Below are 14,878 nucleotides of genomic sequence, written 5' to 3'. Positions count from 1 at the left end.
TGTGCTGTTGCGAGGACTAGTCAGTATGTCTTCAACAACAATATTAGAATAAGAAGTATCCTCACAAAACAGTCTAAATTGAAAGACAGTCTAAATTTTCTGACACCCTCTGACAACGCTGACAGGTGCATCATTTTGTGTGTGTGTGTGTGTGTGTGTGGGGGGGGGGTGTTTGGGGATCCCCTTCTTGGTATTTATTAGTTCTGGACAGCTGACATGCTTAACAAGATCTCTATTTAGCACTTCCGGCTAATTATCATACACACATCTGACGTTGGTGCTGACTATGTGCAATTAGCTGTGGAACCGCCCACATCATTTAGCCACTTGCTAACTTTGTGTATCAAATCCCCCTGTTGGCTTGTGGGCTTAAATAGGTCCCCACTGCCCTTTTAACACTTGTGCTACTGCATATCTAGTAGCATGCTTTTATCTGCAGTGGATAGCAGCTTTCCCAGGCTTGGTGGGTGGGTCACACTTGTTACACTTGTTACACGAACAGAAGCAATGCCAGATTTTGGTTCAACATTCATATGAATTTAGGTCTGTACAACAGACGTTATCTTCAGAAAGTCACATTTACAACTATTTTTCGCAACAATTTTTTCGATCAGATTAAAAATGATTTAATAGAGCATACATCAAAGCAGTTATAAAATAGCAGGTATGAAAATGTATAAATGAGAACACCCCAACTCACCCCCAACTCACTTCTCACTTTTTGTAAAGATACATTTGTAAATGATTTGTTTGTTTGTTTTAACTTTTATATAATAAAAGTGTAATTTAACTAGGCCCAGTGTAATTTTCACCATAAAATCGCGTTAGTTCTGTGTGTCTTCATTCTAGTTTTTATCAGTTTATTGTTACATAAATAAAACGGTGTTACTGATCACAAACAAAAGAAAGGTAATATTGTGATATAGACACATTTACACAAACATGTTTAAGGATAAAGCTGAGTTTAATAAACAATCACCCTTTAGTCGTGACCCTTCATTTGCCGTAGCTATGACCGTGTATGGAATAACTTTTTTGGTCATAATTACCTCTTTTAACATGTATGAGGCCTCAGTTCTGATTAGTAGTACTCGCACCAGTCTGGTTTGATGTAATGAGCAGGTGCTTGTTCAGGTAGAATTACCTCACACACACAGACTCTTGCTGAAAGATTCCCTTTCAGAACGAGTCTGCTATAAAGGGCTGCTCTGTTCCACTCTCATTTTAATCAGTTAGCATGTTAGCAACTAACTATAAGCTTCCTCTGTATATGTCTTTTCCGTCGTGATCACTACTTTCCAGGATGGGAAGGTGCAGTAGGTTTTCAGTGTCTTTTAACAGCATTTGAGGTGCAAGACACTGTTTAGAGAATAGAGATTACAGCCAAGCCCACAGTTTGTGTCACAGGGTTTTGTGTAATGTGTAGGAGTATATGAGGGCACATCAGAACCTTCTCATCACCTAAAGGCTTTGTATGCAGCCAGCTATGATGGAAAAGGGTAATTTTTAGGCTTTTTTCTCTGATCCAATGAAAGCAGAAAACTTACAAAATGGAAAAACACAAAGTCCAGATTCCAGAGGTGACAGTTATTATTTTGAGCAGGAATAAAATTGCCATTAAGAGGTCATTCGTGATAGTTTTATGAAATCATGTGGATTTGTTTCATTTGTCTAAAGATGTATGTGTATGTATAAAATGGATTAAAGTAGATTTGACACCTGCAAAACTTTTCTATAATGCACTTTGTTTTATTGCCACTGCTGTTTTACATTTCTAATTTTACTTTACCAAAGGATTTTGTAATTTGTACCAGCTCTATTTAAAATAAGTATGATGGAAACTTTTGAGGGAGAGCTTATTTTGTGTTTGAACTGTTTTGCTTGGTTTGGTCTTGTCTGTTATTAACATCCTTCATATTCTTTTTTTTTTTTTCCACAACCACAATTGTTTTTGCCTGTTTGGCTTTCTTTTTGGTATAGTTTAGTTTAGTTTGGTTGGGTTGGGTCTGTTTGGATTTCCTCTCTTCACTCCCAACTATGTTCTTGTCTCTGTTTCAGGTCCAGGGTGTAGGGGGAGCGGCAGGTTTTGGAGCTCCAATGCCAGTGGACATGCAGCCACACCAGGGGCTGTATCACTATGAGACCTCTCCCAACCAGCCCTCAAGAGGGTAAGGCAGCTGGCATGTGCATGTGCCATGTCCTCATTCATCACTTAGTGGCTTTTACCTTTTTTTTTGGTCAATATAAATTCTGCACTATTTTACAGGAGGCTGGCATTTCAGTAAATATGCTTATTTTCATTTAGACTGAGAATAACATTAGAAGTCTGATGTAACCCTGTGCGTGCAAGTGAAAGATCTGTAGTCAGATGCCAGTATGAAGATTTTAGAGTCACTAAATTCTAATAACAATATATTAGCCTGTAGTCATATTAATTCATATATGGACAGGCTATATATATATTTTTTTTCTTTGTTAAAAAGCAAACAAACATGAATTAATATTTTTGAGAAGGAGCCCTTCACTTTTCCAAACAAGAATTGTGACCATGACACACACTTTAAATCACGATTTGTGGTGGAGCTGTTTCTTGATGAACAGTTTGCCTGCTAGCACTTCTCTGCAGCATCTCTTCCGAAGCACAGGTTGCCATAAATGGTCTGTGAGCATAGGTTTTGGTCACTGCACTGGCATGAACATATCAAATCTGGCAAGCTCACAGGAACACATCCCCTTAAACCACATCTTTCTAATTTTTTAATATTTCTACCAACCTAAAAGTTTGAAAACAATCAAAACAAAATCTGCCATGTAAATAAGTCATACTTAAAGGTGTAGTCAGGTCTATTTAAAGAAGAAGAGATACTCCTGCTTCTAATCAAACCTCTTTTTGCCTACATATTAAAAATGTTATCAACAAACAAATTGGATTAACAGTAGCTCCTTATTACATAGCACAAAAGTTACTCATCATACAGCAAAAGTACCTCATAATGTCACAGAGGCAGGGATATTCTGAGAGTGCAGAAGCTCAGGTCCTGCTGCAATTGTTGTGGACACAGTTCTAGCTCAGCCCCTCACTCCTCCCTCCATCATCCTCCCTCCCCTCCTTTCTTCATGCCACCCAGGTTGCGGCCTCTCTCTGACAGCTGCTAATTACAGGCTGACCAGGCCCCGCTGCGCTCTGCATGACTGCCTCGCGCCCCGCTCAGGTTACCCAGAGAGAGCTGGAGAGAAAGGTGGCTGGGCAGGACAGAGAAAGACAGAGGAGCAGGAGGAGGACAAGGAAGAAAGGAAGAGGAGATAGAATGAGACAGAAAGGACAGAGGGGGATAAGAGAGAGAGCGAGAGAGGGAGAAACAGAAGAAGAATAAAATGGATGAATGGGAAAAGAGAGAGAGAGAGAGGGGAAAGAGTGAGAATGAGAGGGAGGTAAATTCCGGGGGGGGCACATTGTGGATTAGAGAGCACAGATTAAGCTCCTGTGTGGAATACACATTATGCTGAAAGGAAAAAAGCATTGAAAGAAAGACTTATGAGAAGGTGGCTAGATGAAGTCTGCTGCTTTAGGGCAGGAACGAGATGGGCAAAATAGAAGTAAAAGAGCTGCAGAGGCAGACTTTGCCTGAGACTGAGGAAAGGTCAGAAAATGAATTGAAAGAGGACTGGAAAGTTCCAATGAAGCTTCACTTCTGTAGTTTGAAAGGGGGAAAACCCAGAGGAGTAAATTTCCACAAAGTAGATTAGGATAAGTGCTATACCCCACCTAGTGGTGAGACAACAGTACCACAACAGATTAGAGAAGTGAAGGAGTCTGGACCCTTTCACCCTCAGAGTTCAGATCCTCAGGAAAAGCATGTAGACTACCCAGAGTGCCTTCTTGGGCAGTTTACCTGCTTCGGCTTCGAGGTGAAGTTGTATTAATAAAAAAAGCTTTTAAGTAAGCAGAAACACTTATGCTTGCCTTTTTTATTTTGTTGTTTTTGACCATATTTCTTTCCAATTCACCATGCTCATTTATTGATGTTTATATTTATCGCACGTGTTACTGTATTTACCCTCCACACTGTTGAACACTGAAAATGTCAGTTTTGTAATGTCTCTTCATTAGGTACAGCAGAATACAATACTAAGGTCCTAACATTGTTATGAGTGGCATTATTTTCTTTCCCGATACGGAGAAAAAAGCACATCTACTATAGTCAACTATTTTTACAGCTCCAGTCAATGCTTATTTGTAGTATTCACAAAAAAAATCAAGATTATTTTACGTAAATTATAACAGTGTTTCTTTGATATTTGTAGCTTAGTCCCATCAGACCAGTCTCCTTACAGTGATGTGTCTTCGCTGCGTGCCCCTCTCCTCAACGGGCCTCCCCAGGACTGCCGCGCTATGTATAACCCCATGACTCCCAGTATGACTCATGGATCAGGACCAGGACAGGGAATTGGCCACTGCATGGATCAATACATGAGGCCCCCTCAGGCTCCCCCGCCACACAGCATGATGGGCCACAGGGGCATGCTTCCCACAGATGGTGAGTCAGAGTATCCTTTAGATCTCCTTTAACTCACAGCTGCTACTGATTAGGATTTAATGATATCTGAGAGATGGTAAGAAACCGAAAGTGCCCAGATAAATAGGAACCAACAGGAGTATAATTGTGCTGCTGAGACATACAGTGTCTGTTTATATAATGTGAGTTAACAGAAACCAGCGGTTTGGATGAATCGAAATTACTTAGTATCTAACATGAAGTCGAAACAGACAAATAAACCATGTGAACATTAAATAGGAATAGGCTTTACAAAAAGAAATACCAGACAAATGTCACCTGCTTATTGTTACACTGTGGCTGTTAAATAAAAATGTATTGATAGTTTTAGAGTGGGTTTAACTGTACAGGAAATTCCAGTATCAGTGTGGATGCCAGTGGATAATTTTACAGTCTTTTTATGCTATTTTTACCATATTATAGACATATTATAGTTATGTCTATTCATTCCCTCAAAAAAAGATAAACGAGACTTTCCAAGTGCCTTGATGTACAGTTGTACCTTCATCATCAAATGAATGTGTATCAGGCTTGTTCAGGTAGTATCCCTTTGTGAATTAGCTAATGTGCACATGGGCTCACAATCTAAGAAACTACTTGTCTGCTTCACTGATTTGTCTCCCTGTCCATCATGGCTTGCAGGTGGCAATAGCACCCCCTACTGTAACCAGAACAACATGATGTCCTCTCATCATAACTTCTTTCAGGTTCAGCCTGGCTCTGAACAGATTGGGTCAGGTGATGGTAAGGAACAATCCAGTTATTACTGTGGATGTAGTGTGGACTGCTTTAATTGAATTTTAAACGAAAGCCTTTTTTATTTATGATCAAAGCTAATCCTTGTGTTCTTTTCATCCACCGCCATTTAGGGTCAAGGTTTTCCACACCACGTTCCATATACATGAAACTAAGTAAAAAGAGAGCACTGTCTATCTCTCCTCTATCTGATGCCAGTGTAGACCTGCAAACAGTCATCCGGACATCACCCAACTCCTTGGTGGCCTTTGGCAACTCTCGCTGCAACCCCAATGGGGCCAGCTCTTACGGCCACCTTTCTGTGAGCGCCATGAGGTCAGATGTTTCCCTCTTCTGTTAATTGAGATCTAAAATGCATTTGTGAGTCAGTTGACATTGATATCTAATACCTCCTCAGACGAGGTATTGGATACAAAGTAGCTGCTGAATATTGCAAAGCCTCAGAATATACAGCGTTTTGACCCTAGGCCTGAAGTTTGTTGTTACACAGATTCCCACACACATCTGCTAAGCATGAGTCAATGAAATTCCTAAAGCCACCACTGCTAGGGAAAAAAACAGCATGAAATGAACGCAAATTAGAGTAATAAAGAATAAATCACAATTTTTGTGTAATTCACCTGTTCAGCTGTGCTTGCTGTTCCAACTTGATATCTCCAGGCTGAGTGAGTATTTGCTCAGCCAACACGTGATGAGATGAAGGCAAATCAGTAAAAAAATTGGGCAAATGGGCAAAAAATTTGTAAAATTCCAGTATAACAACAAAGAATAAACAAATATTCATCATGACAAAATTAACTAGTGGATGTATACATTTTAGTTTAAATACAACCTCATGCATCTGTCAGGTACTTTGTTCCCCTAAAGTTGCTTTGTCTCCTACTCCACAGTCCATCCCTGGGTTACTCCAGCAACATAAACTGCCAATCCAGGCAACAAGGGTCCTTGTATGGTGGAAGTGGGGGGACATCTCTCGGTGGACACACACCAGGCCCCTGCCAAGCTTCCCGCTTACGTCCACACAACCCTCGGCTAGACGCTCCACCCAAGCATGGACATGTAAGACAGTTTTCTCACTCATTCACATTCTAAAGCAGTCAGAGCAATTCTGTATCGATATTGGGGCAACTGTGGTTCAGGAAGTAGAGCAGTTTTCCACGCAACGCAGGATTATTGATTTAATTCCCGGCTTCTCCTGGTAGTGAAGCGTCTTTGAGCAAGAAACTAACCCTAAATTAGGGTCTCGTGGTGAATGCAGGCCAGCTCCCCCACCTTGTGTTATTTGTGTGTGTAATTGTGTGTTATTGTGATTGTGAATGGATGAATGATAACACTGTAAAGCACTTTGGGTAGAAAGCCCTATAAAAGTGTTGTAGAACTTTAACACAATATGAAGAATTCAAATTTGTGAGACTTGTCTGAATGTTAATGACTTTGAAATACATTGTACATTTGTTTCGTAGCTGAAAACAGAGCCAGGGCTTGGAAGTGTGATGGATGGCATGAATGTGAAGAGCCTGGAGGAGAGGTCAGAGGGAGATGTGGCGAGTCCTTCTTCCACTGGTACTCAGGTAGTATAACTGTGCCCTTTTCTAATAATGTACAAGCTGTTTGACCTTTCACACAAGTATACTTTGACTTTTCAACTTAGATTTTGCGTTCAGGAATAGAATAGCCTGAGAGTCTGTTTTAAAATGAGAGGAATAAAGAACAGTAGCATTAGGTCACAAAAACTGTGCTTAGTAAACATGTTTTAGCTTTTCTGACTATACTATTATGGTCTACAATTATGTAGTCATATTTGAAAAAGAACCTTGCTCATATCAACAGTGAATTATTGGACTGACTGATATCTAATGTAATATAAGTGAGATGTGGTTACTATCTACAGTTTTATTTACATTTACATTTACATTTAGTCATTTAGCAGACGCTTTTATCCAAAGCGACTTACAAGTGAGGTACAAGGCAAGCAAAAATCTAAGTCAAGGAGAAAACATCAAAGCAAAGTCCTATCAGAAAAGTGTTCACAGTTCACGAGGTACAAGTGCAAGAGAGCAGAAAGTTTTTTTTTTTTTTTAAGAGATTTAAGCGCATAGGAAGATGCGGAAGAGTTCAGTTTTCAGCAGTTTTTTGAATATTGGGAGAGAGTCAGCTGAGCATGTAGCGTTTGGTAGCTCGTTCCACCATCGTGGGATCATTATGAAAATGTAATGGCACTGTTGGTTGTTTCCTGGTTTTAACTTAATAATTGGTCTTGAAATGTGAGGTGAAATTCACCAACAAATAATAAAACAGGATGTAAGTTTATACAACAGTTTTTAACATGTATGTTTGTTTTATCAGGACCCTCTCTTGGGTCTTCTGGATGGCAGAGATGACTTGGACAAAGAGGATGGGAAACCGGAACCAGAGGCCATCTATGAAACTAACTGTCGCTGGGAAAGTTGCAACAAGGAGTTTGACACACAAGACCAATTAGTTCATGTAAGAAATATTTGTGTGAAAGGTGGAGTTAAAAAGACGTGGTTGCATCTGACACTGTATGTGACGTAGATGATTCATATGTTCGTCTTCCTGTTTATTTCACTATCTGCAGCACATCAACAATGAGCACATCCATGGTGAGAAGAAGGAGTTCGTGTGTCACTGGCAGGAATGCTCCCGAGAACAGAGGCCTTTCAAAGCCCAGTACATGCTGGTGGTTCATATGCGCAGGCACACCGGAGAGAAGCCACACAAGTGCACTGTGAGTAAATCCTGTTCACCGTCTTAAATTTAATTGCCTCAGTTGTGAAGTCCTTTCATTTTAATTTAATAGAAGATAGGGGTTTTCCACCAGAATATACGCTGTTTTTTAAGTGTACAAATTGCAGAAGGTCTTGAAAACTCCTTTTATGCATATGAAATGAAAATTGTATAGATAGGCAGTTAATGTTTAACAAGCTACAGTCCAAACAAATATGAATTCAGAATAGATATTAGTATTCATTTTTTTTATTCCAACTTTACGAACAAAACTTACATTTCTTTGTTTAGTTTGAAGGCTGTAATAAGGCCTACTCTCGTCTGGAAAACCTGAAGACCCACCTGCGCTCTCACACTGGGGAGAAACCGTATGTGTGTGAACATGAAGGCTGCAACAAGGCCTTTTCTAACGCTTCAGACAGAGCCAAGCACCAGAACCGAACTCACTCCAACGAGGTACTCTAGTATACACCACTGATAGTATCTATAAAAGCAGTTTAGCCACATGATTAAGTTCGTGTGTTGACTGTATACATTAGCAGCAATATTACAGTTGCAAACCACACTTAACCTATCTAATCTTTGATATTATGGAAGCAAGCTGGTCTACACATAAACAACATATTGACTGACACTTTGCACCTTGGCAGAAACCTTACGTGTGTAAGATCCCTGGCTGCACTAAGCGATATACAGATCCAAGCTCTCTGCGTAAGCACGTGAAAACAGTACATGGCCCAGAAGCCCACATCACCAAGAAGCATCGTGGAGACACAGGCCCTCGACCACCTGGCTCTGTTATGACCCCTGGAGGCCAGAACTCTGAACTCCTGCTGGAGAAAGAAGAGATACGCAGGGAAGACTGCAAACTCTTGGCACCTGAGACTGCTCTAGTGAGTAATATAATTTATTGAGGACCTGCTGGGTGACTTAAATGAAATGGGCCAAAATAAATGTTAAAGTTAGCTAAAACAAAAGCACCATTATACTCAATAATTGTATGCCTTTTTAAGTACAAATATATACGAATAGAATATATACTTATACTTTAATGTTTCTAGCATTTGACATTTTAAAGCAGACGCAACAATTAATTTATCACTTCTTTAAGAAATCTCAACCAAGTCCTGGTGGTCAGTCATCCTGCAGTAGCGAACGTTCCCCACTGGGAAGCACCAACAACAATGACAGTGGGGTGGAGATGAACCTGAATGCTGCTGGGAGCTTGGAGGATCTCACAGCTCTGGAGGATGGAGTAACAGGTGTAGCAGGAGGAGGAGGAGGAGGGGAATCAGGAAGTGTAGGAGGAACAATGGGAATGTCAGCACAGGCTTTGAAGAGGCTGGAGAACTTGAAGATTGACAAGCTTAAGCAAATCCGTAGGCCAACTCCTCCTGGCCGCTGTGCCAACAACAAGCTACCTTCAATTCCTGGTAAATTCAGTGACATTGTAATTATAGTCATATTCTTTGTATATGTTTATGCATATATGAATTGTTGAAGAAAATAGAATATTTTTCTGGACTAAGGAATGATTTGTATTACTATAATATAACAGATCTACAGTCATGTACAAAAGTTAGTACCCGCTCTTTTAAGTCTATGTTTGTTTGTTGTGTATGTGTGTGTTTGTGTGTGTCTGTGTGTGAGAAAACATATTAAAAATAGTATGATAGTATTAGCAAATGCAACCTAAGACGAAAAATAACATTACATTTTATTCATCATGCAATTATTTAGTTGACGAAACTGAAGCCAAAAAGGTAACAACATGTGGGTAATACCAAGCACTGCTGCACATCAATCTGGAAAGGGTTAAAAAAAGTTTCTAAACAATAAAGATTATTCAAAGGTGGAAAACATTCAAGACAGTGAGTGAGTTTTCCCAGGAGTGGACGTCCCAGCACACTGGGAACAGGGAAAAGCCTTTTCTGTCTAAAAATAACATACGAGCAAAACTGAGGTTTGCAAAACTGCATTTGATCAGATGATGAAATGAGACCACAGTGGACTTATTTGGGCTTTTGGCTACAGGACCTGGGCAAGACCTCAATGACCTGGGCAGTCATTGAGTCTACCATGAACTATGTTCTATATACTGGCCTGGTCAAAGTCGTGATCCAAGTCTAGACCCAGTTGAAATGCTGTGGTGGGACCTTAAGAGCTGTTCGTAAGTGAATGCCCAAAATCCTCGATCAACTGAAGCAATGTTGTAAAGAAGAAATTTGTCCACAACAATATTAAAGATTGAAAGTCAAACAATAACCTCAAGTTATAGTTGGGTAAGGTGGATCCTTAAGCAAATAATTAATTAAATCAAGTATTCGCTCATTTTTTTTTCTTTTTAGCTTTTTTTTTTTTTTTTTTTTTTTTTTATAAAAAATAGCATGGGCAAAAACATTCACAAAAAAATTGTGTTTTTTGTCTGAAGCTGTGTTTGCCTAATACTGAGACCTGCTATGATCTGGTGATTCTTTTTTGTTTGTTTGTTTGTTTGTTTTTACACAAAAACCTAGAATTAAAAGAGGGAGTGCTGCCTTTTGCACATGACTGTAAGTGATTTTGGGTTTTTTTGAGAGACATAATTCAGTAAAATAAAAACATCCTAGGGCCACAAGTCAAGTTTTCACCTCTTCAATATGCATTTTCAGGTTCAGGGGAGAATTTGGGGATGTGTGCACCTTCTCCCCTCCTTTCAAATCGACGTGTTATGGAGCTGTCCAACCACGAGTTAGGAGGTGGAACTTCAGTTGGCTGCTCTTCTAATGATAGGAGAGGAAGCGGCACTAGCAGCCTAAGCTCTGCATATACCGTCAGCCGTCGCTCCTCTATGGTGTCTCCTTACCTGTCCAGCCGTCGCTCCAGTGATGTTTCACAAATTGCAGGAACGGGAGGGGGAGGATGTCACCACCTTGGCCAAGAACAAAATGGAGGAGACCCCCTCTCTCCTGAAATCAATCGCAGGGGAGTCCCATGTCCTGGGGGAGGAGGATTGCCAGGTCTTCCTAATTTAACACCTGCCCAGCAATACAGCCTAAAAGCCAAATACGCTGCAGCAACTGGTGGACCACCACCTACTCCTTTACCCAACATGGAGCATCCAGCAACTCCTAGCAGAAGGGGAGGTGTTTTACGTGAGTACCAGGGTCAGCCACTGCCTCCTTTCCTTCAACACAGTGGTCCACGTAGGCACAGTGCCAACACAGAGTACGGCACTGGTGTCATCTACCCTCACCAGGCTCCAGGTAACAACAGCAGGAGAGCCAGTGACCCAGTTCGATCAGCAGCAGATCCACAAGCTCTCCCGAAGCGCTTCAATAGCCTTAATAATGTGGCCATGATGGGCCGAAGGAATGCACTCCAACACCGTGGCTCTGACACCAGTCTTGCCCGACACTTGTATTCTCCTCGGCCACCTAGTATTACAGAGAATGTAATGATGGAGGCTATGGGTATGGAGCCCCACCTTGGCCCTGTTGATACCAGGGATCGTTCCATGATGATGCCACCTGGAGAAAGAAGCTTTATGGGGTACCAGCAACAGCATCAAAGTCTTGGTGGAGTTGGACGTGGAGGTCCTCTTTCAAATCAGCTGTCGCTAAGCCATGACACTTTGGGCTGTCCAGAACAGGCCTACATGCAGGGGCAATTCCAGAACCAGGGAGGGGAAGTCACTTCCAGGGTTAATGGAAATCCATTGGGCCAGTCGAGGTCTATTCATTCAGGCGGAATGTCTAATACTCTTCTTCAACAGGCTGAGTACGGCATGAGCACCTGCCAGCTCAGTCCTTCAGGCCCACATTATCCTGGCATAGGCCAAGGTGGTGATGCCGAAGGTCCTTGGAGTGACAATCATAACCAAGTCCAAACTTCGCCCCATGCACTCCAGAACCAGCAAGGAATGCAGTATTCAAATCCCAGCCTGCACCCTCACCAGACACAGGCCCACTTCAGCAATCAGACAGGGCTCTATAACAGTCCTGATGGAACACACAAACTCACAATCAAGCCTGAGCAGCAGTTTCACCCTGGGATGGGGGGTGGAGATGCCTGTCAAAGTGCTAAGCTCCAGCAGCAGAGGATGCTTCTCCAGCAGGCTCAAGGTTACCCACAACAGACAGGCCAAGTTATGATGAGAAATTCTAACAAACCCAGTTGCGACTTTCAAGGGCAGAATCAAAACACTTTCCCTGGTGGTGGGGGCTTGAATTTGGGTTGTGCTGGTTCTGCTCTTTCAGAGGAGCAGAGGTCAGAGACTCCCATGATGCAGGTAAAAGAGATGATGGTGAGGAATTATGTGCAGTCCCAGCAAGCACTCATGTGGGAGCAGCAACAAGAGCAGCAGCAGCAGCAGAGTGGGATCAAACATCCGCCTATCTCTGAAAATATGGATATGAGTGGCCAGACAGCAATGATGCAGCACAGTCCACAGCACCAAAACCAGAATCTTTACTCCGGCCAGACTTATCCTTCCTACCCCAACCAGAACCTTGTCATGAGCCCACCGGCCCACAGTCAAGGGCCCAGCTCTGTGACACCTAAAGACCAGCAGCTGGCAGCTCTCCAAGGCCCGTGTTATGGCCAGGAGATGGTGGTGCCCAGGCCTCCTCAGGGACGCAAGCCTCTCAGTCGCCAGAACAGTCTGTCACAGGGAGGAGGAGGCTACATGGGCAGCCCACCTCACCTTAGTCCTGTCCACTCTACTTCTAGCCCCAGACGAGGGGTTAGACTTCCTCCAGTCCAACATCCACAACACCCACAATCAGAAATGTACTCACCATCCAATAACAACATTTACTACTCAGGACAGATCAGCATGGAAATGGAGAAACACATGGATCCCCCAAATGGGCCTTGTATTAACCAACAGCCTAGTATGGCATCTAATCTGGACCCAACAGGTGGCCCTAAGTCTGCTCCCATGGCTCCCTATCCTGAATCTGGCCCCATCTCTAATGCCTTAGAAAACCTGGACCTGGACAATGCACGCATAGACTTCACCTCCATCATTGACGATGCAGAGTCTTCCTCGTTCAGCCCAGTAAACAATCTCCTCCAGGGTCAGCCGGGATGTTCCTCCCAGGCCTCGTCCCGCCTCACCACCCCTCAGACTTCTGTCACCCTAGCTGCAGGCAATGGTCTGTCCAACATGGCCGTGGGTGATATGACATCCATGCTTACCTCGCTGGCAGGGGAGAATAAGTACCTGAACACACTGTCATAGAGGAAGACTCAGGCAGCTAAGCAAATTTCAGCCTAACAATCAAACTGAGACATTTGGAGTGAGGACTTGATGTAATCAGTCTGGGGTTTAAAACACTTCATGTTGCATTTAGTAATTTTCTCTTTTACATTGCAAGAAAGGTATAGCATGACATCAGACAAACATTTGAATGGAAACTTTCATGTGATTAGTCTGGGCAGTTTTATACACCACCATAAGCCTATATATGTAAAGCAAGCAGATTAACCGGTGTTTCGAGAAAAACGCGATCCAAAACGGGATCCTAAACTGGCAAGAAATAACGCTATGAAAAATGTGTTTTGGTTGTAAGCTAGTGATGTGATCCCACCACAGGTTTATAAAACTGTCTGTACCCCGCCCCAAAACCTTAAAACCAAAGGTGCCTGATCAATCTCCCTTGGTGTATTACTCCCTCGCTGTCTCTGTACTTTGTATTATTTGGTGCCTCATGCCTGATATTAAACTTATGATGATCTTTTGTAAACAGGCATTCCGGTCACATCAGGCCATGGCAACAGTGGAGCAGAGAAGGATACATGTAAATATGTTTTGCATACATTTATATATGCTGTGTAGACTTATATGACAATGAGACATTGGCTAAATCAAACCCTGTCTTGTGCTTGGATTCTGAAGGTCAGTGGAAGCTGTTGTTGATGAGATGGTTGTTTGATGAGAGGTGAAAAATATTCTTTTAGCGAGTGAAAAATCATTTCTTGGTGCTACTAAATATTAATCTGTATTGCTAGGAATTTCTTCCTTGTGAACAACACACTGCACCGGTGGCATATCAGTATTCCCACATATGTACACACACAGACAGACACTCACATACACACACACACACACCGCTTACACGCAGACACTCAGGACTTGTTTGAATATTTGGTGTTCAGATCATGTTTTAATTGCCTTTCCAGACAGTTTGCACTCCACATGTTTACTCTTAAGTGTTCCTAAAGCAGCAGTGTACTTTTAGTCAGTTGTATTCATAACTGCAAACAAAAAGTGCCTTTTTTTCTTCCTAAGGTACATAAAGGAGGGGTGATGAGTAAAGCTAAAATATATGTGTGCAGCCCTCAGCTCTACATTATTATAGGTCTGATATATTCAAAAATTAACCCAAACTACGACTTCTAAGTCAGCTGAAGATGACAGCTATTTTCAGTGAAACCCAAGTTTGTTTGTATGTGTTGAAAAAGCAGTTGCCTATATTTGAGAAATTGAGGTACATTCATAGTACAGTACTGCTGCATCTTTGACTGTAATCCCAAAGAGGAGTTATTTGGAAAAAAATTTGTTACAAATTCAGAATAGAAGAAATAAAGGACCAGGGAATTATTTGCTGTCATTGAATTAAAATACATTGTAAAGGTGCGCTGGGGTTCTTCTGTGCAACTATTGAACTACACTCACTCGCCTTTTAATTAGGTTCATCTGTACAATCTAATACAATTAAGTACAGCAGCTCTGCCATAAATTCTACTTTTACAAGGTTATGTTTTCTCAGAAAGATGATAATTGTACTATGTATTTAAATGATTGAGTGGCCCTAAACATTAGAACCACCTCT

The 14,878-nt window shown here is 41.7% G+C and overlaps 1 protein-coding gene across 2 annotated transcripts in view; it reads left to right on the top strand.

Moving 5' to 3' along the window:
• gli1 (GLI family zinc finger 1) overlaps positions 1-14,586 on the top strand; it is a 48,708-nt gene extending 34,122 nt beyond the window's left edge. Inside the window, exons 2-14 of one of the 2 annotated variants that reach the window (XR_010914468.1) lie at positions 2,059-2,168; positions 4,306-4,538; positions 5,199-5,300; positions 5,426-5,627; positions 6,203-6,371; positions 6,776-6,883; positions 7,659-7,799; positions 7,912-8,061; positions 8,352-8,516; positions 8,711-8,953; positions 9,172-9,493; positions 10,712-13,843; positions 13,942-14,586. Coding sequence is in view for 1 of the 2 variants with exons in the window: in XM_067505264.1 (XP_067361365.1) it covers positions 2,098-2,168; positions 4,306-4,538; positions 5,199-5,300; positions 5,426-5,627; positions 6,203-6,371; positions 6,776-6,883; positions 7,659-7,799; positions 7,912-8,061; positions 8,352-8,516; positions 8,711-8,953; positions 9,172-9,493; positions 10,712-13,284 (4,479 nt within the window). In the remaining variant the exon portion in view is untranslated. Of the gene's footprint in view, positions 1-2,058; positions 2,169-4,305; positions 4,539-5,198; positions 5,301-5,425; positions 5,628-6,202; positions 6,372-6,775; positions 6,884-7,658; positions 7,800-7,911; positions 8,062-8,351; positions 8,517-8,710; positions 8,954-9,171; positions 9,494-10,711 lie in introns of both variants that reach the window. The other variant, XM_067505264.1, reaches the window with a different exon arrangement.
• Positions 14,587-14,878: the final 292 nt, after the last annotated feature.

Source organism: Channa argus, chromosome 5 (assembly GCF_033026475.1).
Source record: "Channa argus isolate prfri chromosome 5, Channa argus male v1.0, whole genome shotgun sequence".
NCBI lineage: Eukaryota > Metazoa > Chordata > Actinopteri > Anabantiformes > Channidae > Channa > Channa argus.
The sequence above is the reverse complement of the archived record's forward strand: the minus strand, read 5'-3'. Positions and strand labels throughout refer to the sequence as shown.